The sequence below is a fragment of the Heterodontus francisci genome, unplaced genomic scaffold, assembly GCF_036365525.1.
Source record: "Heterodontus francisci isolate sHetFra1 unplaced genomic scaffold, sHetFra1.hap1 HAP1_SCAFFOLD_58, whole genome shotgun sequence".
Classification (NCBI taxonomy): domain Eukaryota; kingdom Metazoa; phylum Chordata; class Chondrichthyes; order Heterodontiformes; family Heterodontidae; genus Heterodontus; species Heterodontus francisci.
In genome coordinates this window covers 9,116,354-9,136,557 of record NW_027142006.1, presented here as the reverse complement: position 1 = coordinate 9,136,557, position 20,204 = coordinate 9,116,354, and the positions used below count along the sequence as shown (strand labels likewise).

Below are 20,204 nucleotides of genomic sequence, written 5' to 3'. Positions count from 1 at the left end.
GATAGCGAAGCTGGAGGGAGGGTGGATGATGGCTCCACTGGGATCTACCTTCAAGGTCACCTTGACCTGCCGCTTGCTGGTCCAGATCCCAAAAGGGTCCTTGACATCAGTGCTGGCCACCTCGACATACCTGGCGAGAAAGGTGAGTACATCCACCACCGGAACATGGGGGTTGTAGAGGTGAATTGTCACCACCCGGTCCCATTGTGACGGAAGTGTGAAGAGCGGCTCCGCAGTGAGGATCGACAGTGGCGCCCGGTCCCCTTTCTCCTTGAACGCCTTCAGGAACTTGATGCATCCCGACACGTTCCGGAACGTCACGTCAAAGTATCCACTGCTGGGGAAATCCTGCAGGCAGAAGACGCCCGTCGCTTGAAATCCGCAGCAATCGAAGAGAATTTTCTTGATGAAGAAGGTGCGATCAACCGGTGCATCTCCTTCCTTGTCCTTCACGACCACCCGAACGCTGTTCCGCACTACCTGGCCCGAAGCTCGAAAATTGGTTATAGCCATTTTACTCAAAGCTTCCCCAGGATCAAAAGGCAATGATCATGGTCTCTTCTCAATCAAATAAGCACTGATAAGAACAGATACTACACTTGATCTTAGCCAAAAGGCCGAGAAGTCCTTTTTTTTTGTTAGAGGAGGAGGGTGGGTGGGAGACACGACACGTGTAGTGTATCGGGTACAGCCACCACCCAAATATATAGTTTTTACTTACCCAGCAGTCCCCTGGTCCTCCGAAAACTAAAGGGAATTAACTTTTAAACTCCCACTGAAATTGACATCCCAGCTGTAAGCCCGCTCTCGCACCTTCGCTACTGTCAAGCTGCAGTCACCAAAACTAAAAGAAAGAGATTATAAACCACCCAAATATATAGTTTTTACTTCCCCAGCAGTCCCCTGGTCCTCCGAAAACAAAAGGGAATTAACTTTTAACCTTCCACTGAAATTGACTTCCCAGCTGTAAGCTCGCTCTCGCACCTTCGCTACTGTCAAGCTGCATTCTGTTGTTTGTCAATCTCTGCTACTGTACATGAGTGATATCTGTTATGCATATATTATTTTCTGGTACTGGAAGTGAATGTTGGATTTATTCTTCAGCTGTTAGTCTCTGGTACTGCATATGAGTCTGGGTCTCATTCAGTATCAGTCAATTTCTGGTACACTCTGCATGTGCACATCCAGGGCTCATTCTGCATTTGGCAGTCTCTGGTACTGAATGTGTGTTGCAATTCATTTTTTATGTGTCTGTTTCTGGGACAGTCAGTTACAGTGGGATTAATTTTGTATCTCTCAGCTACTGCCATTGTCTGCAAATGTGATACATTGTGTATCTATGAAATTCTGTTGCAGGATTCCTCTGTACCTGCACTTAATATGTATCTCAGTGATGGTATTGAGAACTATTTGTTTAATTCCATGATGTGTCACGATTTGCTTGCCTCATTTGTATTTCAAAATATGGATCACATTTTAACTGTGTGTTTTATTGAGTTGTGGTGTGAGAGTTTTAGGAACATAGGATCAGGACATTCAGCCGATTGAGCATGCTCTGCCATTCAAGATGATCATCCACTTCAATGCCTTTTTCACACACTATCCTCATATCCCCTTCTGTTATTTGTATTTAGAAATCTGTCACTCTCTGCTTTCAACATACTCAATTACTGAGCTTCCACAGCCCTCTGGGGTACAGAATTCCAAATGTTTAACAACGCTCTGAGTAAAGAGGTTTTTCCTCATTGCTATCTGTTTTGGACTATTATTTAGTCTGTAACTCTGAACACATTTGTGAATGATGGCAAATGTTTCAAACTCACAAATGGTGTGCTCAGTACAATTAGAATCATTGAATTGATACTCTATCTTTCGTTACAGCTCTTTCAGAGATTATTGGACTGGTATGAAATGAGTAGTGCAGTGTGCACTGATTGACATAATACTATAACTTTATTTTTGATACTGTATGAGATGTTTGTACTACATTGTAATCTGTCACTGGGTATGCAGTCTGGGCTACATTTATTTATTTAGAGATACAGCACTGAAATAGGCCCTTCGGCCCACCGAGTCTGTGCCAATCATCAACCACCCATTTATACTAATCCTGCACTAATTCCATATTCCTACCACATCCCAACATTTCCCGACCACCTACCTGCACTAGGGGCAATTTTATAATGGCCAATTTACCTATCAACCTGCAAGTCTTTGGCATGTGGGAGGAAACCGGAGCACCCGGAGGAAACCTACGCAGACAAGGGAGAACTTGCAAACTCTACACAGGCAGTACCCAGAATTGAACCCGGGTCGCTGGAGCTGTGAGGCTGCGGTGCTAACCACTGCGCCACTGAGCCGCCTCGAAGAAATCTAAGGATTCATTCTGTACCTTTCCATCAGCTGCTCTACCTGATATTTAATTTGTAGCTTCGGCTGCACTTTTGTGGGATTAGTCCGGTGCCTTTTAATCTGATGGTGGGTGTGATTTTGAACTGAGATTGATAGACCTACCTTTCAGCAGTACTGAGTTGGGGTGAATTGGAAACAACTTCTGCCTCTCCTGCATTGTTTGATTGTCTGCTGGATTGAAAATGTGTCTCTGGAACTTGGGATCAGTGCGAGTCTGACTACTTCTGCTCTCTGTGCCTGTGGAACTCATGGCCTGTCTGTGTCTCTGTGCTCTGGGTGTGATAATGTACCTACTCTGTGTTCGAAGGAGTGGACTGCACTTTTCCTTGTGCTGGGGAATCACCACCTTCCTTCAGGTTACTTCAAGTTTTTGCCTACAGAGAGAAAGAAAAATATCTCTGTAACTCAAGATCAATTGAGGTAGAAGCTAGAAAAGTCATTGTTACGACCAGGTGAGAAAGGCTCCCCCTCTCAGCCTCTTCCTTACCTGTAACAGGGTTTAACTTTTTAAAACACCAGGTTTTAGCTTCACTACTCCCTAATTCTAATGGCAAAGACATCAACCAGGCATGTTTTCTCAGATTTAAAAAAGAACAGTGTAAGTTTATTAACCTTAAAAATCTAATTCAGTTAAAATGAATAAAGATACGCAGCACAACCACGCTAGCGTACATATGTGACAAACAGACACACACATAGAAACGGAAGAGGGGAAAAGATTTGAAGCAATAGCTGGAGTTCAGTTGCTGGCTTTGGGTTTGATGTAAAGTCTTTGATTGCTGTTATGGCTTGCAGTTCTTGTTGGGGACCAGTGCACACTTTCAAACTTGTTTCGCTGGTCTTCTGTCTTGAGGGTTGAGCTACTCCCATGGGTGTCTGGGACTCTGCATGTGTGTGTGTGAGAGAGGGAGGGACCTGCCTTCTGTTGTCTTCAGATTGCAGTCTCTGTCATATTTTTATTTCCATCTGGCATTATAGCATAAGAACATAATAACTAGGAGCAGGATTAGGCTATTCTGCCACTCGAGCCTGTTCCACCATTCAATAAGATCATGGCAGATCAAATCATGGCCTCAACTCCACTATCGTGCCTGCCCCTATAACCAATTATTCCCTTGTAGATCAAAAGTCAGTCTCACTCAACCTTGAATATATTCAATGACCAACCTCCACCATCCTCTTGGGTAGATAATTCCAAAGAATAGCAGCCCTTTGTGAGAAGAAATTCCTCCTCAACTCCATCTAAAATGAGAGACTCCTTATTTTGAAACTGTTCCCCCATAGTTCTCGATTCCCTCATGAGGGGAAACATCATTTCAGCAAATACCTTGTCAAGCCCCCTCAGAATCTTATGTATTTCAATAAGATTGACTCTCATTCTTCTAAACTCCAATGAGTGCACCACAACCAGGTCAACCTTTCCACATAACACAACACCTTTATCCCAGAAATCAACCTAGTGGTACTTGCCTGAACTACCTCCAATGCAAATATATCTCTCCTTAAATAAGGAGACCAAAACTGCATGCAACACCCAAGGTGCGGTCGAATCAACAACCTGCACATTTATACTCCATCCCCCTTGCAATAAACACCAACATTCCATTTGCCTTCCTAATTACTTGCTGTGTTTTCATGCTAACATTTTGTGATTCATATATGAGGACACGCAGATCCCTCTGTACCACAGTATTCTGCATTCTCTCTCTAATTAAATAATATTCTGCTTTTCTATACGTCATACCAAAGTGGATAACCTCACATTTTCCCACATTATACTTCATTGCCAAATTTTTGTCCACACACTTAACCTGTCTTTATCCCTTTGCAAACTCATTGTGTCCTCCTCACAACTTGCTTTCCCACCTATCTTTGTATCCCCAGCAAATTTGATTACAATACACTCGATCCCTTCATCCAAGTTATTAATATAGATTGTAAGTAGTTGAGGCCCCAACACCAATCCCTGTGGCACCCCACTAATTAGTTTGCCAACCTGAAAAATGACCCATTTAACCCAATTCTCTGTTTCTTGTTAGTTAGCCAATCCTCTATCCGTGCTAACATATTACACCTGAACACCATGAGCTCTTATCTTGTGTTGTAACTTTTTACATGGCACTTTATCGAACGCTTTTAAAATCCAAATACACTACATCTACTGGTTCCCCTTCATATACCCTGCTTGTTACATCCTCAAAGAACTCTAATAATTTTGTCAAACATGGTTTCCCTTTCATAAATCCATGTTGACTCTGCATGATTGTACTTTAATTTTCTGAATGTTCTGCTACCACTTACTTAATCATGGATTCCAGCATTTTCCCAATGACAGACATTAGGCTAGCAGGCCTATCATTACCTGCTTTTTGAATAGGGGTTTTACATTTGTGGTTTTAATATCCACTGGCACTGTTCCAGAATCTCGTGAATTGACGAAGATTACAACCAACGCATCCACTATGGCTGGAGCCATTTCTTTTAAACTCTGGGATGCAGGCCATCAGGTCTAGGGGATCTGTCAGATTTTAGTCCCATTAGTTTTATTCATACATTTTTTCCAGCGACAATGATCGTTTCAAGTTCCTTCCCTCCTTTTCCCCTTGATTTTATACTATTCTTTGGATGCTTTTAGTGTTTTCTACCATGAAGACTGAGTCAAAATACTTGTTCAAAGTCTCTGCCATTTCCTTGTTTCTCATTGGACCAACAATTCAACCGAAATCGACAGCCGCTGTTTAAAGTATTTCCTCGATACTTCTCACCGAGTGACAGCAATAGTTGTTGTTCGCATAACTGCCCACATCCCTACTGCCCGGCTCTATTTCCTCTATTCACTGTTCAAGAACAACAAACAGTGTGAAACTAAAGCCAAACCAGGAACGTGCATTACAGGTTTGAGGACAGAAAACAACAATGATGTTCAATAGCAGATTCTTCCCGTTCTGTCTCCCTTACCTTGTCCACACACAGCCCGAGATTGGCCTCTTCCTTCCTGCACTTGCTCTGTTCCGGGAGCAGATTCTCATTGATCACCGGAGAGAGAAAAAAGAATTCAAACTGTCTCAATGAAAAACAGACCAGAATTGACCCAGATACTTCCATTATTAAATTAATTCATCAGCACCAAACCACTTATCATTAATGCACCGGGAGGGTCTCCAAATTTATGAAATTGAAGGTGGCGGCATTTATTAAATTGTTGATTGACATCATGTAGTTCAGTTCTTCATTTAATTGGGGGTGGGGGGAAGGGTGCAGGGGGATGTGTGAGCAGAGGAGCAGAGCGAAATCCAGAGAGGGAACGGAAAACACACCTGGACAGATGTGAAACTGGTCAATGCACCATTACAATAACTCCATCTCTGACTCCCTCCTGACAGTAACCAACCCTTTCACAGAGACTGTGGGTGGCTCTGAAAAGAGTCTTTGGTTTATTAGATGACATTTTGGCCGCTTTACTTTTTCTGGGAGCTCTGAGCGCTGGTTTTCTTGGGTAGCAGCACGGCCTGGATATTAGGCAGCACACCGCCCTGAGCGATGGCCTCCCTTCCCAGCAGCTTGTTGAGCTCCTCGTCGTTGCGGACGGCCAGTTGCAGGTGCCTGGGGATGATGCGGCTCTTCTTGTTGTCCCGGGCCGCGTTACCGGCCAGCTCGATGATTTCAGTGGTCAGATACTCGAGCACAGCAGCCAGATAGACCGGGGCTCCGGCACCCACACGCTCAGCATAGTTGCCCTTTCTCAGGAGCCTGTGAACACGGCCCACCGGGAACTGCAGTCCAGCCCGGGAGGAGTGAGACTTGGCCTTGGCCCTGGCCCGAGCTTTCCCGCTGGTGTTTTCTTCTTCCTCTTTTCCCCCAAAATATACTTTATTCATAAAAATCTGTAAAAAAATACAGTACAAAACAGTTCAAAATAACACCAAGTTGACATCCCAAAAAGTGCAAAGGAAATCAGTTTTCTTTGATGCAGGAGTGAGTTTCCTCACAACCCTTCCATTTTACAGCAAACCCATATTCAGTGTATACAGCCCGAGGGGCTTCCCATGGGTCCAGCCCCTCAGTTCACTTTGGTGGGAGAACCTTACACAGTGTTTATACCTCATTGAGACTTTGCAGTGGCTGCCCCTCTTCCAGACACTTTTTTTAAATTTCCAAAGTATACTTTATTCATAAAAAACTATTAAAAAAATAGATTACCAGACAGTTCCAAAAAGCACAAAGTCGAAAAATACAAGGAGTGCAAATGAGATTAGTTTCTTTCAATACAGGAGTGAGTTGCCTCACAACCCTTCCATTTCATTTTACATGCTATGTACATTTTACAGCAAACCAAATATTTTCTAGATACAGTTGAGGGGTTTCCCATTGGTCCAGCCCCTCCGTTCACTTTGCTGGGGGGACCTTACACTGTGATCTTTCCACATTGAGCCTTTGCTGCGGCTGCCCCAATCTTTAGTGCGTCCCTCAGCACGTAGTCCTGGACCTTGGAATGTGCCAGTCCGCAACATTCGGTCCTGGACAACTCTTTGCGCTGGAAGACCAGCAAGTTTTGTGCAGACCAAAGGGCGTCTTTCACCAAATTGATAGTCTTCCAGCAGCAGTTGATGTTTATCTCGGTGTGCGTCCCTGGGAACAGCCCGTGGAGCACAGACCCCTGTGCTACAGAGCTGCTTGGGATGAACCTCGACAAAAACCATTGCATCTCTTTCCACACCTGCTTTGCAAAGACACATTCCAGGAGGAGGTGGGCAACCATCTCTTCCCCACCACAGCCACCTCGAGGGCATTGTGTGGAGGGGGTGAGACTTCGGGCATGCAGGAAGGATCTGACGGGGAGGGCTCTTCTCACCACCAGCGAAGCTACATCTTGGTGCTTGTTTGAAAGTTCTGGTGATGAGGTATTCTGCCAAATGACTTTGGCAGTCTGCTCAGGCCACAATCTCACAAATACTTTCACAAAGAATGCTGAAATCTGCTGACATTGGTCCCTCTGGGCTGGGATGTTAGTGGTGGAGGCTGCTGATTGGTCACTCTGTTACTGCATCTCATGATGTGGTTCATGTTTCCAATCCCAGAGCTGCTTAATTCACCAATCCGGAGATTCCACGCTGAATAACGGCGGAAAATAACGGCGCTAAATTGTCAGACTCCAACCGATTTTTTAAATTTGAAAAGCCCGCTAATATATGTGTAAAACAAGGAGCAGCTTCAATATAGAATATCGCATTAACAGGCAATTTCATTTTACAGCAAAAAAATTTAAAATCTTTCTCCTCTTGTATTATTCTACACTTTGTCACAAGTTCCAGATACACTTTTACAATCCGGTATCTATTCGGGTTTATTCTCAGTCCTTTTTGAAACAGTCTGTAAGCGGAGGCAGAAAGTCTCATTCACAGCATTCTGCAAGCTGACACAATTCAGATCAATCTTTGTCAAGATACCGCATCACTGATTCTAGATTGAACCTATTTGTGGGAGACAAAAGCGGAGAGAAGATTTTTACTGTCAGGTGTTGAAATGTGAGACTGAGGGTTCCTACAACAGCGGGGTTTCCAGATAATGTACTTATTAATTATTGAGGCCGAGCTTGAACAAGGGAAGCAAGTGACTGAGAACTGATCTGTCAGCTTTTATTAACGAGATACAGGAAAGGGGTCGAATATGAACGCGTCCGAGATCCAAGCGCACTTGGGGTCAGTGATCAGTAATTAATTTACACGGCATTAATAAGTAGAGACACAAAGATCTCAACAGTGAAAGTGAATCACCCAGAATCCATGGGGTTAAAACAGAGATCTGAAAGGCAATTAGAAAGTTCCAGACTCTTCATAAAAAAAACCAAATCGATACCATTGAGATGATGTAGCTTTTTCAGAGAGATTGTGGGTGGCTCTTAAAAGAGCCGTTGTGTTTGGGATGTTTTTCAGTCCATTGTGCAGTTTTACTTGGAGCTGGTGTACTTGGTCACCGCCTTTGTCCCTTCCGACATGGCGTGCTTGGCCAGCTCCCCGGGCAGCAGCAGGCGCACGGCGGTCTGGATCTCCCGGGAGCTGATGGTGCTGCGCTTGTTGTAATGGGCCAGGCGGGAAGCCTCACCCGCGATGCGCTCGAAAATATCGTTCACAAACGAGTTCATGATGCTCATGGCCTTGGAGGAGATGCCGGTGTCGGGGTGAACCTGCTTCATCACTTTGTAGATGTAGATGGAGTAACTCTCCTTCCTCGACTTTCTCCGCTTCTTGCCGCCCTTTGCTGACGGTTTATTTAAGGCTTTCTTGGCGCCCTTCTTAGCAGCTGTTTTCTTCTCTTCAGGCATTTTCAGATTCCATTTCAGACACAGAAATAAACCAAACCCCTTCCGAGTGCGGATTAAATAGACAATCCCACAGCTCTTTGCAAATGAGGGATGGGGGAAAGTTAAGATTGTGATTGGGCGATTGGCAATGATGTCACAACGGTTTTATATTGTAATACTACAATTGGTCTCTTCAGCCATCCAATCAGATTTAACATCTACAAACCAATCACTAACTCTTTCACTCCATTCAGGAATTCCATTTCCCAAAGACTCTCTCCAGTCGCAGTTTCCATTGGAAAATCCACCGGGAAATGTGTCCTGGCTGCGAGGGTCCCTTATTCTCAGCAGTTTCTCACATTCCGGCCTCTCTAAGTTGAGCCACTTTTTTGGGTGCTCGGGAGGGAAAGAGTCGCCTTCAGATTGACACTTTGGTTGGCTCAAGAAGACTGAGGACACCAACACCTCACCTGCCTCATCGTCGGGGAGACTGTCAACACTGTTCTTCCCCACTGTATGATCCGGGACCGGTCATCCATTCAATCTGTTACGGGTCGTTTGTCTTTTCTGTCTGTTTGGCTTATGCATTACCATAATTAAACTGTTCATATATAAACTGTTACTTCTTAATATTATATTTAAACTGTTGCTTCTTAATAAACTATTATGAGCTCGACATTATGAGCTCGACCCGCTTCTTTGTGTATCTGTGAACACAGAACCTAAATCTTACAATTCCTTCCCAGGGAATATTTTATTCAAAAAGAGACTTTTTGCACACACTGGAAATCTGGATAATAACAGAAGATTCTGGAAACACTCAGCACTTCCCGCAGCATCTGTGGAGAGAGGAAGGTAGGAGCAACGTTTCAGGTTTATTGAAGGGTCGCAGAACTGGACCATTAACCCGAGCTTCACTTCTCCACAGTTGTTTCCGGACTGGCTGAGTGTTTTCAGTATTTTAGCTTTTATCTTTCTGTATTTCATCGCTTTCTATTTTAACTGTTTGCTGTGAAATTTTCAGCATTCTGCTCAGTTCTTTGTGTAGTTTTGTATTCTTTATTTGAAGTAATGTAAATACTATCCTGAAAAAACAGACAGAAATACTGGTCAATGGTAAATACTGGTAAAATATAACAGGGCACATTTACAATCATCGGATCAACGAAGACAACCTTTATTACGAATCAATTATCTTTATTTTCAATATAAATATATGAAGCAATATCAGTGTAGCACTTACAGACAAAAATCTATTACCTCACATTACCTGCTTCTTTAACACTGACAGACCATGTCAATTTCTGCCCCGATGTTGCATTTCTCACTTTTAGCTAGAAAACGTCAGCAATTTGTGATATAGTGCAGTTTACAGATCAGACAGTCAGACACAACCTGCAATAATTGTTCAGCTTTTGTTGGACAGATGGGATTTAGAAATACTAAGAAACAAGACGAGCTGTTATTGCATTTAGTTAGCTCAAACATTAGTGATGACCCTGTGCCAAATAAGTGAGCCTGTTGTCCCGTACCTTAGAGTAAGAATCATTCTTTATCTGTGGCGATCTGTCAGTTTCCGTTACTGAAAGAGAATGTGGAATTCATGCTGCCGTCAGTCAGTCTCTAATTCTGTTTGTGAGCTTAGGATTCAGACACTGCCAATAAGTCTCTGTTGCAGTATGTAACTGTGTGATTCATTCTGTATCAGTCAGCCTCTGGTACTGTGTGTGAGAGTAGGATTGCTGTTGTACCTCTCTGCCACTGTAAACCTTTGAATCTGGGCTCATTTAACATCCGTCAGTCTCTGGTACTGCCTATGAGTGTGGGTTTTATTCAGTATGTGCCAGTTTCTGGTACTGCCTATGAGTGTGGGTTTTATTCAGAATCTGTCAGTTTCTGGTACTGCCTATGAGTGTGAGTTTTGTTCAGTGTCTGTCAGTCTCTGGTACTCTATGTGTGGGATGCATTCAGAAATCATTAATCTCTGGGATAGTTTGTATTTCAGAATTCATCCTACACACAATTACATAGAATTTACAACACAGAGACAAGCTATTCTGCCCAAGTGCTGCTGGTTCCACATGAGCCTCCTCCCACCTTACCTCCTCTAATTGTATCTGCAAATCCCTCAAATCTTTTCTGCCTCATATTTAATTTATCAATCATTTAATTTGATGTTAAATGTAACAATTCTCATCAACCCAAGTGCTGCATGTTCCAGATTCTAACCAGGTCCAAAGCAGGGTAAAGAAGTTTCTCCTGAATTAATTATTTGATTTATTCCTGACTATTTCATATTTACAGCTTTTGACTCCACCACAAATGGGAAATATCTCTACCTCTACCCTATCAAATCCTTTCATATAATTCAGTGCTTCTATTCGGTGATCATTCAGCTTCCTCTTTTCCAAACAAAAGAGACCAGACTTGTTCAGTATTTAGAACTTCTGCGAAACAAGTAGCTCAGTTTGCAGTAATGGAATAAATACTGTATCTCAGTCTGAAACTGTATGCGATTTTAGATAGTGATGTCTCGGATCATGTTTTTGGGATCCTTAGGGGGGAGGGGGAGCAGCCCCAAGTCGTGGTCCACATAGGCACCAACGACATAGGTAGGAAGAGAGATGGAGATTTAAGGCAGAAATTCAGGGAGCTAGGGTGGAAGCTTAGAGCGAGAACAAACAGAGTTGTTATCTCTGGGTTGTTGCCCGTGCCACGTGATAGCGAAGCGAGGAATAGGGAGAGAGAGGAGTTGAACAAGTGGCTGCAGGGATGGTGCAGGAGGGAGTGTTTTGGTTTCCTGGATAATTGGGGCTCTTTCTGGGGTAGGTGGGACCTCTACAAACAGGATGGTCTTCACCTGAACCAGAGGGGTACCAATATCCTGGGGGGGGGGGGGGGGGGGAGATTTGCTAGTGCTCTTCGGGGGGGGGGTTAAACTAATTCAGCAGGGGAATGGGAACCTAAATTGTAGTTTCAGTGTACAGGATGTTGAGAGTAGTGAGGTCAGGGATAAGGTTACAAGGACGCAAGAGGGCACTGGCAAGCAAGAACCTGGTTTAAAGTGTGTCTACTTCAACGCCAGGAGCATCTGGAATAAGGTGGGTGAGCTTGCAGCATGGGTTGGTACCTGGGATCTCGATGTAGTGGCCATTTCGGAGACATGGGGAGAGCAGGGGCAGGAATGGATGTTGCAGGTTCCGGGATTTAGATGTTTCAGTAAGAACAGAGAAGATGGTAAAAGGGGGGGGGGGGTGTGGCATTGTTAATCAAGCAGAGTATTACAGCGACAGAAAGGACGTTTCAGGACTCGTCTACTGAGGTAGTATGGGCCGAGGTTAGAAACAGGAGAGGTGAGGTCACCCTGTTGGGAGTCTTTTATAGACCTCCGAATAGTTCCAGAGATGTAGAGGAAAGGATTACAAAGATGATTCTCGACAGGGGCGAGAGTAACAGGGTAGTTGTTATGGGGGACTTTAACTTTCCAAATATTGACTGAAAATACTATAGTTCGAGTACTTTAGATGGGTCAGTTTTTGTCCAGTGTGTGCAGGAGGGTTTTCTGACACAGTATGTAGACAGGCCAACCAGGGGCGATGCCACATTGGATTTGGTACTAGGTAATGAACCCGGCCAGGTGTTAGATTTAGATGTAGGTGAGCACTTTGGTGATAGTGATCACAATTCGGTTAGGTTTACCTTAGTGATGGGCAGGGACAGGTATATACCGCAGGGCAAGAATTATAGAACATAGAACATAGAACATAGAAAATACAGCACAGAACAGGCCCTTCGGCCCACGATGTTATGCCGATCCTTTGTCCTCTGTCAAGGACAATTTAATCTATACCCCATCATTCTCCTTTATCCATATACCTATCTAAAAGCCGTTTGAAAGTCCCTAAAGTTTCTGACTCAACAACTTCCCCAGGCAAGGCATTCCATGCCCCGACCACTCTCTGGGTAAAGAACCTTCCCCTGACATCCCCCCTATATCTCCCACCCTTCACCTTAAATTTATGACCCCTTGTAACGCTTTGCTCCACCCGGGGAAAAAGTTTCTGACTGTCTACCCTATCTATTCCCCTGATCATCTTATAAACCTCTATCATGTCGCCCCTCATCCTTCTCCGTTCTAACGAGAAGAGGCCTAGAATGTTCAGCCTTTCCTCGTAAGACTTATTCTCCATTCCAGGCAACATCCTGGTAAATCTCCTCTGCACCCTCTCCAAGGCTTCCACATCCTTCCTAAAATGAGGCGACCAGAACTGCACACAGTACTCCAAATGAGGCCTTACCAAGGTCCTGTACAGCTGCATCATCACCTCACGGCTCTTAAATTCAATCCCTCTGCCAATGAACGCTAACACCCCATATGCCTTCTTCACAGCCCTATCCACTTGAGTTGCAACTTTCAACGATCTATGCACATAGACCCCAAGGTCTCTCTGCTCCTCCACATGCCCAAGAACCCTACCGTTAACCCAGTATTTTGTATTCGTGTTTGTCCTTCCAAAATGGACGACCTCACACTTTTCAGGGTTAAACTCCATCTGCCACTTTTCAGCCCAGCACTGCAACCTATCCAAGTCCCTTTGCAGACGACAATAGCCCTCCTCGGTATCCACAACTCCACCAACCTTTGTATCATCTGCAAATTTACTGACCCACCCTTCGACTTCCTCATCCAAGTCGTTAATAAAAATCACAAACAGGAGAGGACCCAGAACTGATCCCTGTGGCACGCCACTGGTAACTGGGCTCCAGGCTGAGTATTTACCATCTAAGACCACTCTCTGCCTTCTATCAGTTAGCCAATTCTTAATCCAACTGGCCACATTCCCCACTATCCCATGCCTCCTGACTTTCTCCATAAGTCTACCATGGGGGACCTTATCAAATGCCTTACTAAAATCCATGTACACCACATCCACTGGTTTACCCTCATCCACTTGCTTGGTCACCTGCTCAAAGAATTCAATCAGGCTTGTGAGGCAAGACCTACCCCTCACAAAACCGTGCTGACTGTCCCGAATCAAGCAGTGTCTTTCCAGATGCTCAGAAATCCTATCCCTCAGCACCTTTTCCATCAACTTGCCTACCACCGAAGTAAGACTAACTGGCCTGTAATTCCCAGGGTTGTTCCTATTCCCTTTCTTGAACAGGGGCACAACATTTGCCACCCTCCAATCACCTGGTACCACCCCCGTCAACAGAGAAGATGAAAAGATCATTGCCAGCGGCTCTGCAATTTCATCCCTTGCTTCCCATAACATCCTTGGATATACCCCGTCAGGCCCGGGAGACTTGTCTATCTTCAAGTTATTCAAAAACCCCAACACATCTTCCCTCCTAACGAGCACTTCCTCGAGCTTACCAGTCTGTTTCACACCGTCCTCTTCAGTAATACACCCCTTCTCATTCGTAAATACCGAAGAGAAGTACTCATTCAAAACCTCACTTATCTCTTCCGGCTCAACACACAGTCTCCCGCTATTGTCCTTGACCGGACCTACGGTCCCCCTAGTCATCCTCATATTTCTGACATACGCGTAAAAGGCCTTGGGGTTTTCTTTTATCCTACCCGCCAAGCATTTTTCATGCCCTCTCTTAGCTCTCCTAATCCCTTTCTTCAGATCCTTCCTGGCCATCTTGTATCCCTCCAGAGCTATGCCTGTGCCCTTTTTCCTCAACCTTATATACGCATCCTTCTTCTTCCTAACAAGACTCTCAACCTCTCTTGTCAACCACGGTTCCCTCACATGACCATCCCTTCCCTGTCTGACAGGGACATGCTTATCAATGGCCCCTACTATCTGCTCCTTGAAAAAGTTCCACATTTCGACCGTGCCCTTCCCTGCCAGCATATGCTCCCAACTTATGCTCCTCAGTTCCTGCCTGACAGCATCATATCTACCCTTCCCCCAATTGTAAACCTTGCCCTGTTGCACATACCTATCCCTCTCCATTACCACAGTGAATGCTACAGAATTGTGATCACTATCTCCAAAGTGCTCGCCCACCAACAGCTCTATCACTTGCCCTGGTTCATTACCTAGTACCAAATCCAATATTGCCTCCCCTCTGGTCGGGCAGTCTACATACTGAGTCAGAAAAGCTTCCTGGACATACTGCACAAACACTACCCCATCCAAACTATTCGATCTAAAGAGTTGCCAATCAATATTTGGGAAGTTGAAATCCCCCATAATTACTACCCTGTGACTTCTGCTCCTTTCCAAAATCTGTTTCCCAATCTGCTCTTCCACCTCCCTGCTGCTATTGGGGGGCCGATAGAAAACTCCCATCAAGGTGACTGCTCCTTTCCTGTTCCTGACCTCAACCCACAGTGCCTCAGTCGGCAGATCCTCCTCGAAAATTCTTTCAGCAGTTGTTACACTATTTCTAACTAACAATGCCACCCCCCCACCTCTTTTACCACCATTCCTAATCTTATGAAAACATCTATAACCAGGTACCTCCAAGAACCATTCCTCCCCCTCACCTATCCACGTTTCAGTGATGGCCACAACATCGTAGTCCCAAGTGCCCATCCACGCCTTCAATTCACTCACCTTATTCCTGATGCTTCTTGCGTTGAAGTATACGCACTTTAACCCTTCTCCGTGCCCATCTGTCCTCTGCGACAGTGCTACCTTCCCCAATACCTCACTACACTCTTTGTCTTTCTGAGTGGACCCACTGGTCCCTGGACTACAAGTCCGGTTCCCATCCCCCTCCCAAACTAGTTTAAACCCTCCCGAACAGTACTAGCAAACCTCCCTCCCAGGATATTGGTGCCCCTCTGGTTCAGATGCAGCCCGTCCTGTTTGAACAGGTCCCATCTTCCCCAGAATGCAGTCCAATTATCCAAGAACTGGAAGCCCTCCCTCCTACACCATTCCTGCAGCCACGTGTTCAGCTGTGCTCTCTCCCTATTCCTAGCCTCACTATCACGTGGCTGGGGGAAAGGAAATTATGATGCGATTAGGCAAGATTTAGGATGCGTAGGATGGGGAAGGAAACTGCAGGGGATGGGAACAATCGAAATGTGGAGCTTATTCAAGGAGCAGCTACTGCGTGTCCTTGATAAGTATGTACCTGTCAGGCAGGGAGGAAGTTGTCGAGCGAGGGAGCCGTGGTTTACTAAAGAAGTTGAAGCGCTTGTCAAGAGGAAGAAGAAGGCTTATGTTAGGATGAGACGTGAAGGCTCAGTTAGGGTGCTTGAGAGTTACAAGCTAGCCAGGAAGGATCTAAAGGGAGAGCTAAGAAGAGCAAGGAGAGGACACGAGAAGTCATTGGCGGATAGGATCAGGGAAAACCCTAAGGCTTTCTATAGGTATATCAGGAATAAAAGAATGACTAGAGTTAGATTCGGGCCAATCAAGGATAGTAGTGGGAAGTTGTGTGTGGAATCAGAGGAGGTAGGGGAAGTGTTAAATGAATATTTTGCGTCAGTATTTACAGGAGAGAAAGAAAATGTTGTCAAGGAGAATACTGAGATTCAGGCTACTAGGCTAGATGGGATTGAGGTTCACAAGGAGAAGATGTTAGCAATTTTGGAGAGTGTGAAAATGGATAAGTCCCCTGGGTCAGATGGGATTTATCCTCGGATTCTCTGGGAAGCAAGGGAGGAGATTGCAGAGCCTTTGTCCTTGATCTTTATGTCGTCATTGTCGACAGGAATAGTGCCGGAAGACTGGAGGATAGCAAATGTTGTCCCCTTGTTCAAGAAGGGGAGTAGAGACAGCCCTGGTAATTATAGACCGGTGGGCCTTACCTCGGTTGTGGGTAAAATGTTGGAAAAGGTTATAAGAGACAGGATTTATAATCATCTTGAAAAGAATAAGTTCATTAGCGATAGTCAGCATGGTTTTGTGAAGGGTAGGTCGTGCCTCACAAACCTTATTGAGTTTTTCGAGAAGGTGACCAAACAGGTGGATGAGGGTAAAGCAGTGGATGTGGTGTATATGGATTTCAGTAAGGTGCTTGATAAGGTTCCCCACGGTAGGCTGTTGCAGAAAATATGGAAGTATGGGGTTTTTATTTATTTTATTAGAGATACAGCACTGAAACAGGCCCTTCGGCCCACCGAGTCTGTGCCGAACATCAACCACCCATTTATACTAATCCTACATTCCTACCAAACATCCCCACCTGTCCCTATATTTCCCGACCACGTACCTATACTAGTGACAATTTATAATGGCCAATTTACCTATCAACGTGCAAGTCTTTTGGCTTGTGGGAGGAAACCGGAGCACCCGGAGAAAACCCACGCAGACACAGGGAGAACTTGCAAACTCCACACAGGCAGTACCCAGAATTGAACCTGGGTCCCTGGAGCTGTGAGGCTGCGGTGCTAACCACTGCGCCACTGTGCTTTGGATCAGAAATTGGCTAGCTAAAAGAAGACAGAGGGTGGTGGTTGATGGCAAATGTTCATCCTGGAGTTTAGTTACTAGTGGTGTACCGCAAGGATCTGTTTTGGGGCCACTGCTGTGTGTCATTTTTATAAATGACCTGGAAGAGGGTGTAAAAGGGTGGGTTGGTAAACTTGCGGATGACACGAAGGTCGGTGGAGTTGTGGATAGTGCCGAAGGATGTTGTAGGGTACAGAGGGACATAGATAGGCTGCAGAGCTGGGCTGAGAGATGGCAAATGGAGTTTAATGCAGAAAAGTGTGAGGTGATTCACTTTGGAAGGAGTAACAGGAATGCAGAGTACTGGGCTAATGGGAAGATTCTTGGTAGTGTAGATGAACAGAGAGATCTTGGTGTCCAGGTACATAAATCCCTGAAAATTGCTACCCAGGTTAATAGGGCTGTTAAGAAGGCATATGGCGTGTTAGCTTTTATTAGTAGGGGGATCGAGTTTCGGAGCCACGAGGTCATGCTGCAGCTGTATAAAACTCTGGTGAGACCGCACCTGGAGTATTGCATGCAGTTCTGGTCACCGCATTATAGGAAGGATGTGGAAGCTTTGGAAAGGGTGCAGAGGAGATTTACTAGGCTGTTGCCTAGTATGGCGAGAAGGTCTTACGAGGAAAGGCTGAGGGACTTGAGGTTGTTTTCGTTGGAGAGAAGGAGGAGGAGAGGTGACTTAATAGAGACATATAAGATAATCAGAGGGTTAGATAGGGTGGATAGTGAGAGTCTTTTTCCTCGGATGGTGATGGCAAACACGAGGAGACATAGCTTTAAGTTGCGCGGTGATAGATATAGGACAGATGTCAGAGGTAGTTTCTTTACTCAGAGAGTAGTAGGGGCGTGGAACGCCCTTCCTGCAGCAGTAGTAGACTCACCAACTTTAAGGAAATTTAAGTGGTCATTGGATAGACATATGGATGAAAATGGAATAGTGTAGGTCAGATGGTTTCACAGGTCGGCGCAACATCGAGGGCTGAAGGGCCTGTACTGCGCTGTAATGTTCTAATTCTAAAAAAAAAAGGTATGTAATGTGTAGCTCAGGCTGCAATAAATAATTGAGACAGTATCTTTCATTCGAACACTATAGATTTATGGCGTGCTATGTTATCTGTACTTCAGTCTGTTCCAATGGAATATATAATGTTATTTCTCAGTCTGATACTGCTTGTTTATTCATTCACAGGATGTTGACATCGCTGGCAAGGTCAGTATTTGTTGCCCATCAGTAATTACTCTTACAATTATGCTGAGTGGTTTACTGGGCCATTTCAGAGGACAGTTAAGATTGAATCACATTCCTGTGGGTCTGGAATCACTTATAGGCCAGACTGGGTCAGAATGGCAGATTTCCTTCTCTTAAGGACATTCCTGGATCTGATGGATTTTCTTGCAACAATCTAGTAGTTCCAAGGTCACTAGTATTGATACTAGATTTTTTAATTCCAGATGTTTTTAATTAACTGAAATTAAATTACTCAGATTCTGTCGTAGAATTTGAACTCATGTCTCTGGATCATTAGTCGAGACTTCTGGATTACTAGTCTTGTAGCATAATAACTAAAACAACCTGATATGAGATTTTTTTATACTGCTTTGTAATGTGGAGCTCAGTCTACACAAATGGAATTGATAATCTATTTCACTCTGATAATGTATGAGATGTTTTTGGCTGGTAAATAATCCGTATCTCAGTCTACTGTATTTTTCAATTCCGCAGTCTGGGTAAGTTCTGCACTGGCATCTAATTTACATCACAGTTTAGACTTCATATCAGCATTGCTCAATCTGATACTGCATGTGATTTTTGCACTGGTATTGTTTAGATCAATCTATATGAATGGAATCAATACTGTATTTCAGTTTGATATTGTTTGAGTTTTTAGAATGGTATATAATGTTTAGATCTAATGGAATTGATTCTGTATCTTTCAATTTTACAGTGTGGGTGAGTTCTGAACTGGCATCTAATTTGTGTCTCAGGTTCTAATATCTTTCAGCAGCTTTAAATATTTCACTGTAATGAATGTTGGACTTGTATGTAACTTGTATCTTCAGGTACACTATGGGGATGTTTAAACATCCTTTATAATCAATCGATGTGAACTTTGCCTATGGTATTTAATTTAAATGTCAGGGTATACCATTAGGTTAGATTCTGTGTCATCCAATCAGTACCATGTGCCAATTCTATCTGATATTTAATTGATAGCTAAGTCTGCATTATATGTAGATTGACACATTACATTTTAATCTGCTAGTGGGTGTGATTTTGACCTGGGATTGATGTACCTGACTGTCAGTGGGACTGAATTGGGGTGAAATGGAAACAACTTCTTTCTCTCCTGCTTTGTTTGATTCTTGGATTGAAATGATGTCTCTGGAACGTGGGATCAATGTGGGCCTGACTACTTCTGCAGTCTGACACTGTGGAACTGATGAACCAACTGTGGCTCTGCATTCTGAGTGATAATGTACCTACTGTGTGTGAGAGGAACTGGCTGCACTGTTCCTTGTGCCTCAAGTGCAGCAACCATCACATTCATCATGATTCCTTCAAGTATTTGCCTGGAAGAAGAAAAAGTATATCTTATAACTCAAGAACAGGTGATGTGTAAAATATCAAAGTGATCAATTTAATCTCTCAACGAATAATCATTAATAATAGCCACAAATGAAAACCAGTGTCAGTGTCTGCCTCCACTGAAGTACTGAAGCTCCCAGCTCCTGCAACACAAGTGTTCTGGGCAGATCCATCCAGACAAAACACTCCACTGGGAACATCCCAACTGCGCTATGCTCCACACATATTTCCAGCCATCCTGCTTCATATGAATGAATGAAAGAAAAATAAAGCCCAATGTGGGTATCCCACAATTCCTTTCTCCCCATACACGTGTTCCACCTCCCCTTAAATGTGTCAATACTATCCGCCGCATCCTCTCCTTGTGATAGCAAATTCCAGATTCCACTCACCACTCACTACATAAATAGGGTTTTCAAGAATTCCTCAATGGTTTTATTAATGATGATTTTATATTTTTGGCTCTTGTTTCGGACACCAA

General features: G+C 44.2%; 1 protein-coding gene and 1 pseudogene across 1 annotated transcript; both read right to left on the bottom strand.

Moving 5' to 3' along the window:
- Positions 1-520: 520 nt before the first annotated feature.
- On the bottom strand, positions 521-629 carry LOC137365919 (U2 spliceosomal RNA; annotated as a pseudogene).
- Positions 630-8,359: 7,730 nt separating this feature from the next.
- Positions 8,360-8,734, bottom strand: LOC137365858 (histone H2B-like). Its single transcript, XM_068028101.1, has one exon. The coding sequence runs from the start codon at positions 8,732-8,734 to the stop codon at positions 8,360-8,362; it is 375 nt and encodes a 124-aa protein (XP_067884202.1).
- Positions 8,735-20,204: the final 11,470 nt, after the last annotated feature.

Bases quoted from the DNA above. Each gene is read 5' to 3' on its own strand.
- LOC137365858 (XM_068028101.1), bottom strand. From the start codon at position 8,734: ATGCCTGAAGAGAAGAAAACAGCTGCTAAGAAGGGCGCCAAGAAAGCC.